We start from the raw sequence: 17,112 nt of genomic DNA, 5'->3' as shown, positions 1-17,112 counted from the left end.
AGTGACTGTGTCACAGATACGGCAATCTGCAACCCGTGAATTACATCCCTGGCACAGTGTTGAGAAATCCTTGTGCACACTGTCATTGAATTGTAATAATGAGACTGCGTTTGTCTCGGATAATCCCAGTTCCCTAGTAAAGGCATGAAATGACATGCTTCGAGGTGTATTGCAAAATTCAATACAGCACCTGGTATTCTGTTGATAACTTGACTAATTGACATGATTCGCGTGGAATCGTGAGATTATTCATCAATAAGGGATTATTTAAAAAGACGACACGGCCACCTATCGCGGGGAGGAAAGCAGGTGGCAGGGTCCTAGTTCTACGAACTCACAGGCTACTATTATAATCATTAGCTGGAGTACTGGTAGTGGTACCAACAGCATTGAATTGAGTGTTGCTCATCTGCTCTCTGTAGCCTAAAAAATGAAGTCGGGACAGCACGAAACACGCTCACACAGCGGCAAAATCGGTTCCGTCGTCACTACTCGCTGCACCTGTGCAGGACGGGACGCACTGGGATCCGCGCTGGATCCGCGCCGCTGCTGTTGCAGCCCCACTTGTCGCCGAATTCCACGTGAAAATGTCGCGCTGTCTCCTCAGAGAGACACGCTGAGCGGGATCATCTCAGTGTATAAAAGGAGGCGGTGTGGGCTGGGTAAGCATCGCGAATCTGTGAGCTGTTCTTGTATTTTCGCCACAATGCTACGTACGAGGGCTTCTTGGTGTGGGCTGCTAGTGCTGTGTGTGTTCGCTGGGCTCTGCGACGCCGGCAGAGTTTCTAAGTGGGCGAGAGCCAAGCCTGCAGCCAGAGCCAAGCCTCCCGCCAGAGCCAAGGCCGTTGTGCGAGTGGATTCTTCTCTGTTCAAGCAGCAAGTCTCCCCCGTCGTGTGGGCACAGTGCGGGGACAGCGCGATCCAGGTGTCGGTGGAGAGAGACCTGTTCGGTACCGGCGAGCTGATCCAGGCTGCGGATATCCAGCTGGGAGGCTGTGCGCTCAGTGGGCAGAACGACACGGTCCTGGTCTTCCAGTCGGAGCTGCAGGGCTGTGGCAGCGCCCTGTCGGTAAGTAGGGGAGGGGGGAGAATACGGCTGTAGACTCGCACGGTGAATGGGTTAAACCATCCTGAGCTTAACCGTTGTGCCTTTCACTTGTAGATGACCGAAGACGAGCTGGTTTACAGCTTCTCCCTAAACTACCACCCGTCCCCGATTGCCAACACTGGCATCGTGAGAACCGACCCTGCTGTTGTCCACATCGAGTGTCACTACCTCCGGTGAGGACTCTGCTGCAGTACTGCTTCAGCCTAGCTGCTGTAGGATCGGTGTGTAATTGCTGTCTGCTCCATAGGCTCCACAATGTGAGCAGCGATGCCCTGCAGCCAACCTGGGTCCCATACACCTCCACCAAGTCTGCGGAGGATCTCCTGGACTTCTCCCTGCAGCTCATGACTGGTAGAGGCCAACCTAATGCAGCTCTAACCCTCCCGTGTACTGGAGTGCTGCTCTGCTCTGTAGAGGCCTCATGCTGCTCCCCGTCTCCGCAGATGACTGGAGCTCCCCTAGACCCTCCAACGTGTACTTCCTGGGGGACGTCCTGAACATCCAAGCCTCCGTCAACCAGGCCAGCCACGTGCCCCTGCGGCTGTTTGTGGACAGCTGTGTGGCCACCTTGACCTCTGACCCGACCTCTTCTCCCAGTTACACTTTCATTGGGAACTATGGGTGAGTGAGATCCCATAGCTAAGCATGGCCAGGGTGCTTGCAGGTGTTGGGTGTCGACTCCGAGCAGGGACTGATCATGGATTTCCTCCTGTCCCCAGTTGCCTGATTGATGCCAAGGTGACGGGCTCCAGTTCTCACTTCATGCCAAGACCTCAGGACGTCACTAAGCTGCAGATGGTGCTTGATGCCTTCAGGTTCCACAATGATGCCAACAGCTCTGTAAGTCTCCCAGCCACTCTGCCTCTGAGCTTTTGACTACTGCTTTTGCATCTTTGGCTTGGTTGGCCTCTGCTTTCTCAACTGTGTGGCTTCTTGGGCATTGAAGCAGCTCTCCCAGGGTGCACTAACTGTGCCAATGTCTGTTCTGCTCAGATCTACATGACCTGCCACCTGAAGGTGACTGCTGCTTCCCAGGCTGTGGACAACCTGGACAAGGCCTGCTACCCTGTGGGCAACAGGTAGAGGGGGAGGAGGGTGCTTGAGGCCCTTGGTGTCCTTCTCCGGGTCTCCGTCCTGATGGCTGTATCCCTATTGTAGCTGGAGCTCGGTGGATGGGAGCGATCAGGTCTGTAGCTGCTGTGACTCCAGCTGTAGCCCTGTCTCTAAATCCAGGTACTTTGGGAGGTACAGGAGGGACTTGGCTTTCAAGGAGGGTAAGGATCCTTTGCCTGGTTGTGCGTGTGGTACTGGGGTATAGTATGTGTGGCTGGATCCAAGCCTCTCCACCTTCCAGAATGGGAAGGTGATGCCACAGTGTTTGTGCGTATGCTGGAGAAGCCGCAGGATGCCATCCCTCCAGTGGAGACGAATGCCCAGAGGTCTCCCCTGACTGCAGAGGACCGCAAAGAAGCAGGTACTGGGGCCTATTGAAATTGGAGCCAGAGGTTGCGGTCTCTTGCTGTAGTCTGGGTTTGACCTAAAGTGAGTGACCAGTGGGGTGGGCTTTCTTTGCAGGCATCTCTGCTGAGGTTGTGCTCCTGGCTGGTGTGGTGGCTGCTGTGGCTGTGGTGTGCATTGCTGTGCTGGGGACTGTGCTGTACAGGAGAGCAAGCTCACCCACAGCTTGACTGTTGTGTGAATGATCAATAAAGCTGAGAACAGACCATGCCCTGTGTCTTTCCTGTTTGCTCTCCAAGTTCAGCAGGATGGCAATCCATGGCCACTACAGCTGGTCTAAAACTGTCCTTTAGCTCGCAGTTGGCGTGTTGCTGCTTTCCAGGATCTCTGCAGCTTTTGTGCCTACAGCTAGTGATGCCGAAAATTAGGCCCTGGAGGGCTCGAAATCACGTGTTCAGAAAAAGATTCCCACTTTCAGAACATCGCACCACAGTGCCACGGGGCTGGCAGCCTACAGCTGATCGGAGGACACTGTATCGTAGAAACTGCAGGAGGAGAACGGGGTTACAAACGCTTACATCCGACACGAAGCTACCCGGTTAGATCAGATGTGTAGATCACGAATTATTGTTCGAAAAGCAGCTTTGCATGTTAATCTATTCAAAGCAAATGTGAATTAACCTATGAGGGATTAACTTCCTGTTCAACTAACGTCATTATCTCGAAGAGAAACCTGTGCATGCGTGCGCCATGCCCGTGGCCGTTTACATATTTTTCCATAGAAACGATCATCTGATGCCACTATGCAGTGTTGGGTCTGTTACATCGAATCTGAGGTTTGATTTGAGATGTATACATTCGTCACAGAGCGGGAATCCGAGCTAGGAGTGTGTACCTTTGCGTTTGCTGTATTTTGGGTCAACTGGAGGTGATCCCAGATCGGCTTGGGCTTTTTCTCCTATGCCGAAACGCCGCAAACCCTTTGAAACTAGTCGAAACAGAATGACGCAATGAAGATAAACTGACATTGTCATTTTGGTAGCGACTGCGGAGACGGTGGCGTATACAAAAATCGAATACATGTATTTTGAACAAAAGCAGTGACTTTTTCGGGGTTCGGACCGCGTACGCCAGGCGCTCCTCTGAGCTGCAGGAGTTAACCGAGGAGCGTTAGGAGCACTGCGCGAAATAGCCGGATTTCTCGTGGACGAAAATGTAACTGTACAGACTTACGATGAGAGTGATTAGTTTGTAATGTGTTCCGATACCATACCGGTCACGACAGCAACAGGTGAGCGAGCATTCAGTGCGCTAAAACTACTCCAAACACATTTGTGCTCCGCTATGAAAGAAAAATGACTTTGATCTCAGGCACCTGCACATCAATAAGGATCTCAAACTCATTCATGGAGATGTTCATGAATTCGGCCGTCACAACAAGAGACTTGCATTCGCCTAGAAACGCCTACATCAGCGGCGGAAACCGCTTATTTCCAATGAAGGCGCACATTTCTAGCAGGTGCGCAGCATCTCGAGTCGGACAGCACTACCTAAAACTCATTCGCCACAGCCTCTCACACACTTGTGATTTGGAAATTATTTCAAAAGTTGAATATTGCGATTAGATCGCTGGAACTGATGGAGATTTGGTTGGTTTACAGTCTTGGTGGCAGAGGCTTGATTCTTAATGGGATTTTATACGTTGCAGCCCCCGTACATTTAAAAGTACACCTTGCAAAGCAAGTGAATGCGTTTTTTGTTGTTTTATGTGTGTGACAATTTCTTCATGGGTTGTCTGTAATTGTATGAACATTAAAAAGCCGTAGAGGGTTGTTGATTTGTATTGCTATAATCTCCATTTTCAGATGACCAGTCCTGCATTATTATTAGTAGTAGTAGTAGTATATAATTATTATTATTTATTGATTGGCAGACGCCCTTAGCCAAGGCGACTTACAAAACATAAGCGCAATACAACGTGCAAACATAGAGTTCAGTACGAGGCATCAAACAATACAAATTCAGATTTACATAATACAAAGCAATTCAAAGCATAGTACATTTTATAAATTCCTATTTTAATCAGTTCACTTTGTGACCTGTCTCTGCTTATTCTAAATGATTACATGACTTACAACATATAGCATTGTTTTAACAGATCTTGACCCCTTTGTACAGTTGTGTTTCTATTGGAGCAATCTGTACTGTACCTTGCGCAAATGTACAGCAACTGTATCTCCTGCCTGGGATTAAAGCCACAAATCTCTGCTCCAGAGCTCTAATCCCAGCGAAGTGGCACAAAGGTTAGAGAGCCCGCTGTTTTAATGCGCTACCGGGACCTCCAAAAGAGCAGCAGTTACCTGCCGTTTGTTTCAATTGGGGACATTTTTATGGCAAGCCGTTGTGACATTTAATCCATAATTGCTGATATCTAGAATACAATTGTTGATATCAAGAATTAACCTGCTAACTGTTGATATCAAAAATGCATACTAATTAACATTCGGTTTCGTCTGCTTTCCGTGTTATAGTTAATCCCCTTCTTCGGAAAAGTCCCCAAGTAGATGTTCATAATTCAGAGCACTCAGAATGGCCATTCGTCTCGTTGTTAAAGCCTGACATTGCCCTGTTCACTGTTGAATAAACAATCTCAGCGGTAGCCATTCTCTACTGGCATTTTTCCTGTTTGTGTTTCTGGTAACACTTTACAATAATGGGCATTCATTCTTCATGAATTCCGATAGTACAACACAGGAAAAACACATGAATGCATGATGTTATTCTTGTGAACTCAGATGTATGTATATGTCTTCACACATGAATTCATGTTTTTCACAACCCCCTGGCAAGCAAGTAAGAGGGTATGAACTCATTACAAATACAAATTCAATACAAATCGAGACTGGCTATTTGAATAAAAGCAAACAAAATGTATGGATTCATCACAATTTTGAGGTTTAAAATGTATTATTGCTTGTAATAATCGGGGTTTTGCCACGTTACGTTTTCTTGTAAAGAATCATGCTTATTTACAAGCTAATGCACTTCATGTTTACAGCCAAATATTTGAAAGTCATGACTGATTCATGTTATCTCGTAATGAACACTGCATGAGCAGAGCATTATAGTAAAGTCCTTAGTCTAGGGGCAAGAATGTATAGTAAAATATGTAGGTATAGGGGTTTCATGCTGTTTGGGATGTACTACTACAAACGGTGCCCCGATGTGCCTGTGAATCGAGTCACACACGGGTCCGCTGGGTCATCAACGCGTTCCACGGCATTCAGTGATCATAATAATAACAATAATAATACCTTTATTTATTCAGCGCTTTTTTGATGGTGCTCAAAGCGCTTTACAGACTTTAAAAACAGAGTAAAACAAGAAAACAATGAACAATGTAATTAATACTGTTAGACAGAGGGAAATACTGAATTCCGCGTTCATGGGTCAGCGCAGCGCGGGAACTTAGGCGCCGTGATTGGGGGAGACGTCACGGGCCGAGGGCATATATAGGGGCGCCCGGTCCGCCGCAGAAGTAGGACAGGACAGAAGTGATAGAGACGGGTGTAGCTGCATTACAATGTTTTGAAAAATAAAGCCTGTTGCAGGAAACACGGCTCGGTCCGATTATTTGTTGTTTTGGTGGCGAACACACGCAGCAGATATCGCTACAATATTTACACGTATATACATGCGCTAACATTTAAAAACAATAATTGTATGCCCTTACAGCAAAGCATGAAGCGGCTATACCCACATATTTCAGTTGACTATAGTTGTTCGATCATGCAGTGTTCATTAGGAGAAAAACATGAATAAGTCATGACTTCAAAATAATTGTCTTTAAACATGAAGTGCATGTGATTAGCTTGTAAATAAGCTCGATTCCTTACGAGAAAACGTAACTTGGCATAACGCCGATTATTGCAAGAAAAATATATTTTAAAATTCAAAATTGAGATGAATCCATATATTTTGTTTGCTTTTATTCAAATAGCCAGTCCCGATTTGTACACATGATTAACACCATTTGTTGAATTACGAATTAATTCATGAGGAACATACTGCAGAAAAGAAGACCCTTAATAATCATGAATCATAATGAATTCATACCCTCTTACTCGCTCGCCTGGGGATTAAAAAAGAATTCCATATGAATAAGAGTCTTTACATCATGATGAATTCACATACTTGAATTACAAATGAGTTCACAAGAATTACATCATGCATTCATGTGTTTTCCCCGTGTTGTACTATCGGAATTCATGAGGAATTAATGCCCATTATTGTAAAGTGTTACCGTGTTTCCCCTTGCTTCGTTGTGCCAAATGCTTTTATCTTGTATCAAATTAAAGACCAAGTTGTGACCTTTCGTATTTTAAGGCAAATCGGCTGACAGGCTAGAAACAAACACTCGGGCATACGCAAATCAGCCCTGTACACTAGGACACATGGCTGATTTCGCAAGCCTGTAGCCCATGCTATGAAGACTCTACATACGCGAGTAAGACATCGTTTGAAAGCTCCCGGTCTCTAGTTTCTCCAGTCTCTGGTATATTTTATAGTTTTGAAAAACGTACAATTTATTTCTCCGATCGCGGAAGATCTGAAAATAATGGGGCGGAGTGTAAAGGGTTGAGTTTCAAATCACCGGACGTCAATTAGTATGCATTTTTGATATGACAAATAGAACCGTATGATAATTAGTATGCATTTTTGATATGACAAATAGAACCGGATGCTATAATTAGTATGCATTTTTGATTGCAAAAATTCAATTTCTGATATCAAAAATACAGTTTATGAAATCCAAAATACAATTGGTGATATCAAAAATAGCAGATCATTCTTGATATCACCAATTGTATTTTTGATTTTAGAAATGATGGATTAAATGTCACAACTGCTTGCCATACATTTTCAGAGTGCACTCGGTGACGCTGGAAGTAATTGGTTCGTTGCAATCAGGGCATCAAATCGTGTTCTCGTCCCAAGTCACAAGGAGGACGTGATGAGGCACACTGTCCGTTTAAAGTTGAACTCGATGCTCAATTTCAATGTGCTTTTGCATTTCCGTTCTTTTCAAAATCCAGCATTCACTGTCTCTGAAGAAGACGTGTTACAATGTCATACAGCTATTCATCTTCACTGCTAGTGTTGCGAGTGTCGCACACCGACCGTATGATGAGTCGGAACTCTCTCTAAAAAGCTGTGAAAGTCTTGGAGATGAGTGCTCAGTAGGTAGGGGAGCTGTGCGTTGAGAGCCGGGGCAGTGAAGTGAGCGCAGCGGGGCGCGGCGGGCTTGCCGACAGACAGTGATGTGGCATCTGACAGTGATTGTGCGGCAGCAAAGCGAGAGCTCCACCAAAGAGCCCGACTGGCCCGCTGGGGTGGCTGAAATCCTCGTGCAGCCTGCTGCGCCAGGGCCAGCCCTGAGCCAATCAGGGCGCCGGATTATTTAAGGAGCGGAGCGCCGCTTCTCGGCACTTCGTTGCCGAGTTGCACAATGGACAGGTCTGGGATGAGCGTGCGGGTCTGGAGTCTTGTCTGTCTGCTGATGGCGGCTGCGGTGGACGTGTCTATAGCCCAGGGTCAGAACTGCTCGGTTAGTGACAACGAGAAAATGGCGTGTGGCGCCCCTGCAATCAGTAGAGCCGACTGTGAAGCGAGTAACTGCTGCTTTGATCAGAGGGGAAGACAGCCCTGTTATTACAGCAATGAGGGTGAGTGGTATGGGCAAAATCTCGTACAAACGGCTCCTGAGCGCATTGCTTTGCTAATCTTCTCCCCTCTCCCTCCAGTGACTGTGCAATGCACCACGGATGGTCAGTTTGTGGTTGTAGTACCCAGGAATGTGACCAGGCCTCCGCTGAGCCTTGACACCGTCAGCCTGCTGGGGGGTCAGGGCGCCCCCTGCAGCCCTGTTGGCACCACTGCTGGCTTTGCCTTGTTCCAGTTCCCAGTCAGTGCCTGTGGCAGCACACTGAAGGTGAGGAAGCGGTTCCCAGCTTTGGCCTGAGCATTGCAGCGCCTTGTGCTGATTGTCTTGGCTGTATAACGTGAGGGTCTGCTTCCCTCTTCCAGAGTGAGGGTGGCGATGTGGTGTACGAGAACACGATGTCCTCTAAACGTGATGTGCAGGAGGGGCCTGATGGCTCCATCACCAGGGACAGCTACTATGAGTAAGTGGGGCTCCCCAGTGGCCGTCTCCATGTGCCAGTACCCGACTGGGTCCAATGGCTGCCTGCTTCTCCTTCCAGGCTGACCTTCCTGTGCAAGTATTCGGGCAGTGAGCTTGTTCCTGTGGAGGCTGTAGTGTACACTGCAGCCCCGCCTCCTCCTTCAGTCGTGGCCCCTGGACCTCTCAGTGTGGAGCTCAGGATTGCAACGGGTACTGTGATGAGCCCTTGTACATGGCCATGCTATGTACTGGTTTCCAATGCATGCTGGCTTCCTAAAGCTCTCCGTCGTTCCTCCTGTAGAAGCTGTGTATGACGCCTACTACGGTGATGGGGACTACCCCGTGACCAAGGTCCTGCGGGATCCTGTGTATGTTGAGGTTCGCATCCTGAATAGGACCGACCCCAACATTGTCCTGACTCTGGAAGACTGCTGGGCAACTTCCACCCCCAGCCCGCTCGGCCAGCCCCAGTGGAGCCTGCTGGTTGCTGGGTAACTGGAGCCCTGTATCTCTTGCCGGCCAGCTTGTGTTGGTGGTTTAGGCAGACCTCTTGACCCATGTGTGGTGCTCTTTCCAGGTGTCCGTACAGAGATGACCAGTACCAGACCACCTTGGTTCCTGTGGCTGGCTCTTCAGGGCTGCCATACCCAACGCACTACAAGCGCTTCATCGTGCAGATGTTCACTTTTGTGGATGCTGGCTCCCAGCTCCCTCTGAAGGCGAAGGTAAGGGTCTATTGGCCAAGGAACGCCACATTCCCCATGGCGGCATTGTATTGTACTGCATCTCGTGCTCCCCCAGGTGTTCATCCACTGTAGTGCAGCAGTGTGCCAACCCAGTGCTACTGACCGCTGTGTCACTCCGTGCAACCAGAGAATGAGTGAGTGGCTCGGTTCCAGTGTGAGCTGGACTGGCATCTTTCCCTAAGGCTCCCCCAGTGGAGGGGCTGCTTCTGTAATGCTGCTCTTGTCCCTTCAGGGAGAGCTGTTGCCCCGGTGCAGAGGGCCTCCAGGGAGATGGCCGTGGTGTCCAGTGGGGAAGTGATCCTGACTGCCTCTGAGCTCCCTGCTGTGGACAGGAGGGCTTCTCCCAGTGAAGGTGAGGAGGGGAGCTTTGACACTCTGCTGGCGCTCAGCCCTCTCATGTCTGCACCCTTGTGAGCTGCCTGTCCCTCTCCCGTCTCCACAGTGCCCCAGGCTTTCGGCTATGGTGTGCTGACCGTGGCTGCCTTCACGGTGCTTGTGCTCTGTGCTGTGGTGCTGGCGGCTGTGTGGAGAGCCAGGCCCCACATGCGGGCATCCCAACTGTAACTGGAGCAGGTTTTTGAATAAAATGTGGACTGTGAAATGTCTGACTCGCTCCGTTTCTTCTTGCCTTGCAAAGATCCTTCAGCCGTGTGCTCCAGAGCCTGACTCCAGGCCCTCTGTTCAGTGGCTGCTCTTCCCTCTAGTAATGCACGCCAACCGGTGAGTAGTATTCGTGGCCCTACTGTGCCTTTTACAGGGGTGGCAACAAGTGGCCCCTCCTTGTGTCCGCTGCTCAGAATTCCCTTTCGTGTGTGAGGGGTTGCTGAGAGTATAGTCCTGAGGTGGATTAAACTTGGTCTTTTGCTTGATCTGTATTGATTGGCATGTTGCCCAGATCCAAAGAAGAAATCCCAATAAGCTTCCTGTATCCACACTGTAAAAAATCTCTGTAGTTTTGAAGGTTAATTAACTAACTGTAATAGTGAAGGTTGAAATATGTTTATTCTTTAATGACAAACTACCGTATAATCAGTGTTCACAACTGTAAAATAACATTTAACAGAATCTCCGTTAATTCTGACGGTTAAAATACAATGATAATGAATGTTGAAAACAGTGTCTTTTTTATTACTTGAATTTTAAACCACTGTAAACCATCGTGAAACTAGAATTTCACTCGGTTAGTGAAGGATAAAAGACTGTAAGTCTGGGGGGAGTCGAATAACCTAACCGCGGTGCAATTCAGATTGCTTTAAAACCCCTTACAATTCGACATTTGTTTCAATTTGGCACTGCGCTGTATTCTACTTTTCAAATGAGTCCGTGATCTACAATATGCGATGTGTTCTTTTTATACCTGCTGTATAATCCTGCACTTAAACTGCCTTGTATCTACAATACTTGAGACAGTGGTATCGGACGCTGATGTAACGGTCACATTATTTGTTCCAATTTGTTCTGCCCCGTAGGTGACTTGAACCCGTATTTGCTCTTCTACTGACTCCGTCTTTCTGAAGTTATTGAATAGTATTGCAGTTACTCCGGTTGGGTCTGAAGTGATCATATTTGAGCTTTTGTATAGCTTATAGGTTATACGTCTACATCGCCATGGATAACGCCTGCTAATACATGAATTCTTAAACTAATTTCATTTACTTTCATGACGAATATATTTATGAACCATTAAATATTGTAAATGTAGTCACGGTTGTGAAGGTGTAAACCGTAGGCTGAAGAGAAAGCCAGCAATGGGATGAACACACATGTTATATGTCCCGGAGAGAAGGTACAGAATTCTAGCAACTCGTAAAATGAAACACTGAAATGACGTAATGACACATTCTGACCAATCGTAATGAATATGAGGTCAAAACGCGTTGCATGCCCCCTTTCAATAATTGTGTACAGTTGCTGCCGCAATATTCAACGTGTCCGACTGATGAATTGACATGATTCGTGTGGAATCGTGAGATTATTCATCAATAAGGGACTAAACCGCAAAGAGCAATCAGCAACGCCTATATATTTTCTATTTCTTGAAATATTGTTTTGAGCAGATTGTAAAATGATGAATTGTATTGTACATTACAATGAATTGTATTGTAATGAAGTTGTATTTTCCACCAATCACGAGCTCTATGGATAATTCAATTAAAACCGCCATGAACGCTGTTGACAACCCATTTCCCAAGTTCAATCGAGCCAAATTCAAAGTAATTAAAGAATGTTAAGTTAGTGAAATAAAAAGGTGCAAACGAATGTTGAAGAAAACATATCAAATACAAAATGAAGTCAAGTGACTGTGTCACAGATACGGCAATCTGCAACCCGTGAATTACATCCCTGGCACAGTGTTGAGAAATCCTTGTGCACACTGTCATTGAATTGTAATAATGAGACTGCGTTTGTCTCGGATAATCCCAGTTCCCTAGTAAAGGCATGAAATGACATGCTTCGAGGTGTATTGCAAAATTCAATACAGCACCTGGTATTCTGTTGATAACTTGACTAATTGACATGATTCGCGTGGAATCGTGAGATTATTCATCAATAAGGGATTATTTAAAAAGACGACACGGCCACCTATCGCGGGGAGGAAAGCAGGTGGCAGGGTCCTAGTTCTACGAACTCACAGGCTACTATTATAATCATTAGCTGGAGTACTGGTAGTGGTACCAACAGCATTGAATTGAGTGTTGCTCATCTGCTCTCTGTAGCCTAAAAAATGAAGTCGGGACAGCACGAAACACGCTCACACAGCGGCAAAATCGGTTCCGTCGTCACTACTCGCTGCACCTGTGCAGGACGGGACGCACTGGGATCCGCGCTGGATCCGCGCCGCTGCTGTTGCAGCCCCACTTGTCGCCGAATTCCACGTGAAAATGTCGCGCTGTCTCCTCAGAGAGACACGCTGAGCGGGATCATCTCAGTGTATAAAAGGAGGCGGTGTGGGCTGGGTAAGCATCGCGAATCTGTGAGCTGTTCTTGTATTTTCGCCACAATGCTACGTACGAGGGCTTCTTGGTGTGGGCTGCTAGTGCTGTGTGTGTTCGCTGGGCTCTGCGACGCCGGCAGAGTTTCTAAGTGGGCGAGAGCCAAGCCTGCAGCCAGAGCCAAGCCTCCCGCCAGAGCCAAGGCCGTTGTGCGAGTGGATTCTTCTCTGTTCAAGCAGCAAGTCTCCCCCGTCGTGTGGGCACAGTGCGGGGACAGCGCGATCCAGGTGTCGGTGGAGAGAGACCTGTTCGGTACCGGCGAGCTGATCCAGGCTGCGGATATCCAGCTGGGAGGCTGTGCGCTCAGTGGGCAGAACGACACGGTCCTGGTCTTCCAGTCGGAGCTGCAGGGCTGTGGCAGCGCCCTGTCGGTAAGTAGGGGAGGGGGGAGAATACGGCTGTAGACTCGCACGGTGAATGGGTTAAACCATCCTGAGCTTAACCGTTGTGCCTTTCACTTGTAGATGACCGAAGACGAGCTGGTTTACAGCTTCTCCCTAAACTACCACCCGTCCCCGATTGCCAACACTGGCATCGTGAGAACCGACCCTGCTGTTGTCCACATCGAGTGTCACTACCTCCGGTGAGGACTCTGCTGCAGTACTGCTTCAGCCTAGCTGCTGTAGGATCGGTGTGTAATTGCTGTCTGCTCCATAGGCTCCACAATGTGAGCAGCGATGCCCTGCAGCCAACCTGGGTCCCATACACCTCCACCAAGTCTGCGGAGGATCTCCTGGACTTCTCCCTGCAGCTCATGACTGGTAGAGGCCAACCTAATGCAGCTCTAACCCTCCCGTGTACTGGAGTGCTGCTCTGCTCTGTAGAGGCCTCATGCTGCTCCCCGTCTCCGCAGATGACTGGAGCTCCCCTAGACCCTCCAACGTGTACTTCCTGGGGGACGTCCTGAACATCCAAGCCTCCGTCAACCAGGCCAGCCACGTGCCCCTGCGGCTGTTTGTGGACAGCTGTGTGGCCACCTTGACCTCTGACCCGACCTCTTCTCCCAGTTACACTTTCATTGGGAACTATGGGTGAGTGAGATCCCATAGCTAAGCATGGCCAGGGTGCTTGCAGGTGTTGGGTGTCGACTCCGAGCAGGGACTGATCATGGATTTCCTCCTGTCCCCAGTTGCCTGATTGATGCCAAGGTGACGGGCTCCAGTTCTCACTTCATGCCAAGACCTCAGGACGTCACTAAGCTGCAGATGGTGCTTGATGCCTTCAGGTTCCACAATGATGCCAACAGCTCTGTAAGTCTCCCAGCCACTCTGCCTCTGAGCTTTTGACTACTGCTTTTGCATCTTTGGCTTGGTTGGCCTCTGCTTTCTCAACTGTGTGGCTTCTTGGGCATTGAAGCAGCTCTCCCAGGGTGCACTAACTGTGCCAATGTCTGTTCTGCTCAGATCTACATGACCTGCCACCTGAAGGTGACTGCTGCTTCCCAGGCTGTGGACAACCTGGACAAGGCCTGCTACCCTGTGGGCAACAGGTAGAGGGGGAGGAGGGTGCTTGAGGCCCTTGGTGTCCTTCTCCGGGTCTCCGTCCTGATGGCTGTATCCCTATTGTAGCTGGAGCTCAGTGGATGGGAGCGATCAGGTCTGTAGCTGCTGTGACTCCAGCTGTAGCCCTGTCTCTAAATCCAGGTACTTTGGGAGGTACAGGAGGGACTTGGCTTTCAAGGAGGGTAAGGATCCTTTGCCTGGTTGTGCGTGTGGTACTGGGGTATAGTATGTGTGGCTGGATCCAAGCCTCTCCACCTTCCAGAATGGGAAGGTGATGCCACAGTGTTTGTGCGTGTGCTGGAGAAGCCGCAGGATGCCATCCCTCCAGTGGAGACGAATGCCCAGAGGTCTCCCCTGACTGCAGAGGACCGCAAAGAAGCAGGTACTGGGGCCTATTGAAATTGGAGCCAGAGGTTGCGGTCTCTTGCTGTAGTCTGGGTTTGACCTAAAGTGAGTGACCAGTGGGGTGGGCTTTCTTTGCAGGCATCTCTGCTGAGGTTGTGCTCCTGGCTGGTGTGGTGGCTGCTGTGGCTGTGGTGTGCATTGCTGTGCTGGGGACTGTGCTGTACAGGAGAGCAAGCTCACCCACAGCTTGACTGTTGTGTGAATGATCAATAAAGCTGAGAACAGACCATGCCCTGTGTCTTTCCTGTTTGCTCTCCAAGTTCAGCAGGATGGCAATCCATGGCCACTACAGCTGGTCTAAAACTGTCCTTTAGCTCGCAGTTGGCGTGTTGCTGCTTTCCAGGATCTCTGCAGCTTTTGTGCCTACAGCTAGTGATGCCGAAAATTAGGCCCTGGAGGGCTCGAAATCACGTGTTCAGAAAAAGATTCCCACTTTCAGAACATCGCACCACAGTGCCACGGGGCTGGCAGCCTACAGCTGATCGGAGGACACTGTATCGTAGAAACTGCAGGAGGAGAACGGGGTTACAAACGCTTACATCCGACACGAAGCTACCCGGTTAGATCAGATGTGTAGATCACGAATTATTGTTCGAAAAGCAGCTTTGCATGTTCATCTATTCAAAGCAAATGTGAATTAACCTATGAGGGATTAACTTCCTGTTCAACTAACGTCATTATCTCGAAGAGAAACCTGTGCATGCGTGCGCCATGCCCGTGGCCGTTTACATATTTTTCCATAGAAACGATCATCTGATGCCACTATGCAGTGTTGGGTCTGTTACATCGAATCTGAGGTTTGATTTGAGATGTATACATTCGTCACAGAGCGGGAATCCGAGCTAGGAGTGTGTACCTTTGCGTTTGCTGTATTTTGGGTCAACTGGAGGTGATCCCAGATCGGCTTGGGCTTTTTCTCCTATGCCGAAACGCCGCAAACCCTTTGAAACTAGTCGAAACAGAATGACGCAATGAAGATAAACTGACATTGTCATTTTGGTAGCGACTGCGGAGACGGTGGCGTATACAAAAATCGAATCCATGTATTTTGAACAAAAGCAGTGACTTTTTCGGGGTTCGGACCGCGTACGCCAGGCGCTCCTCTGAGCTGCAGGAGTTAACCGAGGAGCGTTAGGAGCACTGCGCGAAATAGCCGGATTTCTCGTGGACGAAAATGTAACTGTACAGACTTACGATGAGAGTGATTAGTTTGTAATGTGTTCCTATACCATACCGGTCACGACAGCAACAGGTGAGCGAGCATTCAGTGCGCTAAAACTACTCCAAACACATTTGTGCTCCGCTATGAAAGAAAAATGACTTTGATCTCAGGCACCTGCACATCAATAAGGATCTCAAACTCATTCATGGAGATGTTCATGAATTCGGCCGTCACAACAAGAGACTTGCATTCGCCTAGAAACGCCTACATCAGCGGCGGAAACCGCTTATTTCCAATGAAGGCGCACATTTCTAGCAGGTGCGCAGCATCTCGAGTCGGACAGCACTACCTAAAACTCATTCGCCACAGCCTCTCACACACTTGTGATTTGGAAATTATTTCAAAAGTTGAATATTGCGATTAGATCGCTGGAACTGATGGAGATTTGGTTGGTTTACAGTCTTAGTGGCAGAGGCTTGATTCTTAATGGGATTTTATACGTTGCAGCCCCCGTACATTTAAAAGTACACCTTGCAAAGCAAGTGAATGCGTTTTTTGTTGTTTTATGTGTGTGACAATTTCTTCATGGGTTGTCTGTAATTGTATGAACATTAAATAGCCGTAGAGGGTTGTTGATTTGTATTGCTATAATCTCCATTTTCAGATGACCAGTCCTGCATTATTATTATTAGTAGTAGTAGTATATAATTATTATTATTTATTGATTGGCAGACGCCCTTAGCCAAGGCGAATTACAAAACATAAGCGCAATACAACGTGCAAACATACAGTTCAGTACGAGGCATCAAACAATACAAATTCAGATTTACATAATACAAAGCAATTCAAAGCATAGTACATTTTATAAATTCCTATTTTAATCAGTTCACTTTGTGACCTGTCTCTGCTTATTCTTAATGATTACATGACTTACAACATATAGCATTGTTTTAACAGATCTTGACCCCTTTGTACAGTTGTGTTTCTATTGGAGCAATCTGTACTGTACCTTGCGCAAATGTACAGCAACTGTATCTCCTGCCTGGGATTAAAGCCACAAATCTCTGCTCCAGAGCTCTAATCCCAGCGAAGTGGCACAAAGGTTAGAGAGCCCGCTGTTTTAATGCGCTACCGGGACCTCCAAAAGAGCAGCAGTTACCTGCCGTTTGTTTCAAATGGGGACATTTTTATGGCAAGCCGTTGTGACATTTAACCCATAATTGCTGATATCTAGAATACAATTGTTGATATCAAGAATTAACCTGCTAACTGTTGATATCAACAAATGTATTTTTGATATCAAAAATGCATACTAATTAACATTCGGTTTCGTCTGCTTTCCGTGTTATAGTTAATCCCCTTCTTCGGAAAAGTCCCCAAGTAGATGTTCATAATTCAGAGCACTCAGAATGGCCATTCGTCTCGTTGTTAAAGCCTGACATTGCCCTGTTCACTGTTGAATAAACAATCTCAGCGGTAGCCATTCTCTACTGGCATTTTTCCTGTTTGTGTTTCTGGTAACACTTTACAATAATGGGCATTCATTCTTCATGA

At 47.8% G+C, this 17,112-nt stretch overlaps 1 protein-coding gene and 2 long non-coding RNA genes across 3 annotated transcripts; all 3 read left to right on the top strand.

The window, feature by feature from the left end:
• The first annotated feature begins 7,389 nt into the window (after positions 1–7,389).
• On the top strand, positions 7,390–10,101 carry LOC136719020 (uncharacterized). The gene is made up of 2 exons (XR_010805350.1): positions 7,390–9,630; positions 9,729–10,101. It is a non-coding gene; the product is annotated as an uncharacterized LOC136719020 (long non-coding RNA).
• Positions 10,102–12,497: 2,396 nt separating this feature from the next.
• Positions 12,498–13,775, top strand: LOC136719381 (zona pellucida sperm-binding protein 3-like). Its single transcript, XM_066697304.1, has 5 exons — positions 12,498–12,860; positions 12,954–13,072; positions 13,147–13,250; positions 13,343–13,520; positions 13,619–13,775. Exons 1-5 carry the CDS (start codon positions 12,498–12,500, stop codon positions 13,773–13,775), a joined length of 921 nt encoding a protein of 306 aa, XP_066553401.1.
• A 119-nt stretch (positions 13,776–13,894) lies between these two features.
• LOC136719018 (uncharacterized) lies at positions 13,895–14,623 on the top strand. Its single transcript, XR_010805349.1, has 2 exons — positions 13,895–13,978; positions 14,058–14,623. It is a non-coding gene; the product is annotated as an uncharacterized LOC136719018 (long non-coding RNA).
• Positions 14,624–17,112: the final 2,489 nt, after the last annotated feature.

This window comes from Amia ocellicauda, chromosome 23 (genome assembly GCF_036373705.1).
Source record: "Amia ocellicauda isolate fAmiCal2 chromosome 23, fAmiCal2.hap1, whole genome shotgun sequence".
NCBI lineage: Eukaryota > Metazoa > Chordata > Actinopteri > Amiiformes > Amiidae > Amia > Amia ocellicauda.
This window is presented reverse-complemented; position numbering and strand designations above follow the sequence as displayed.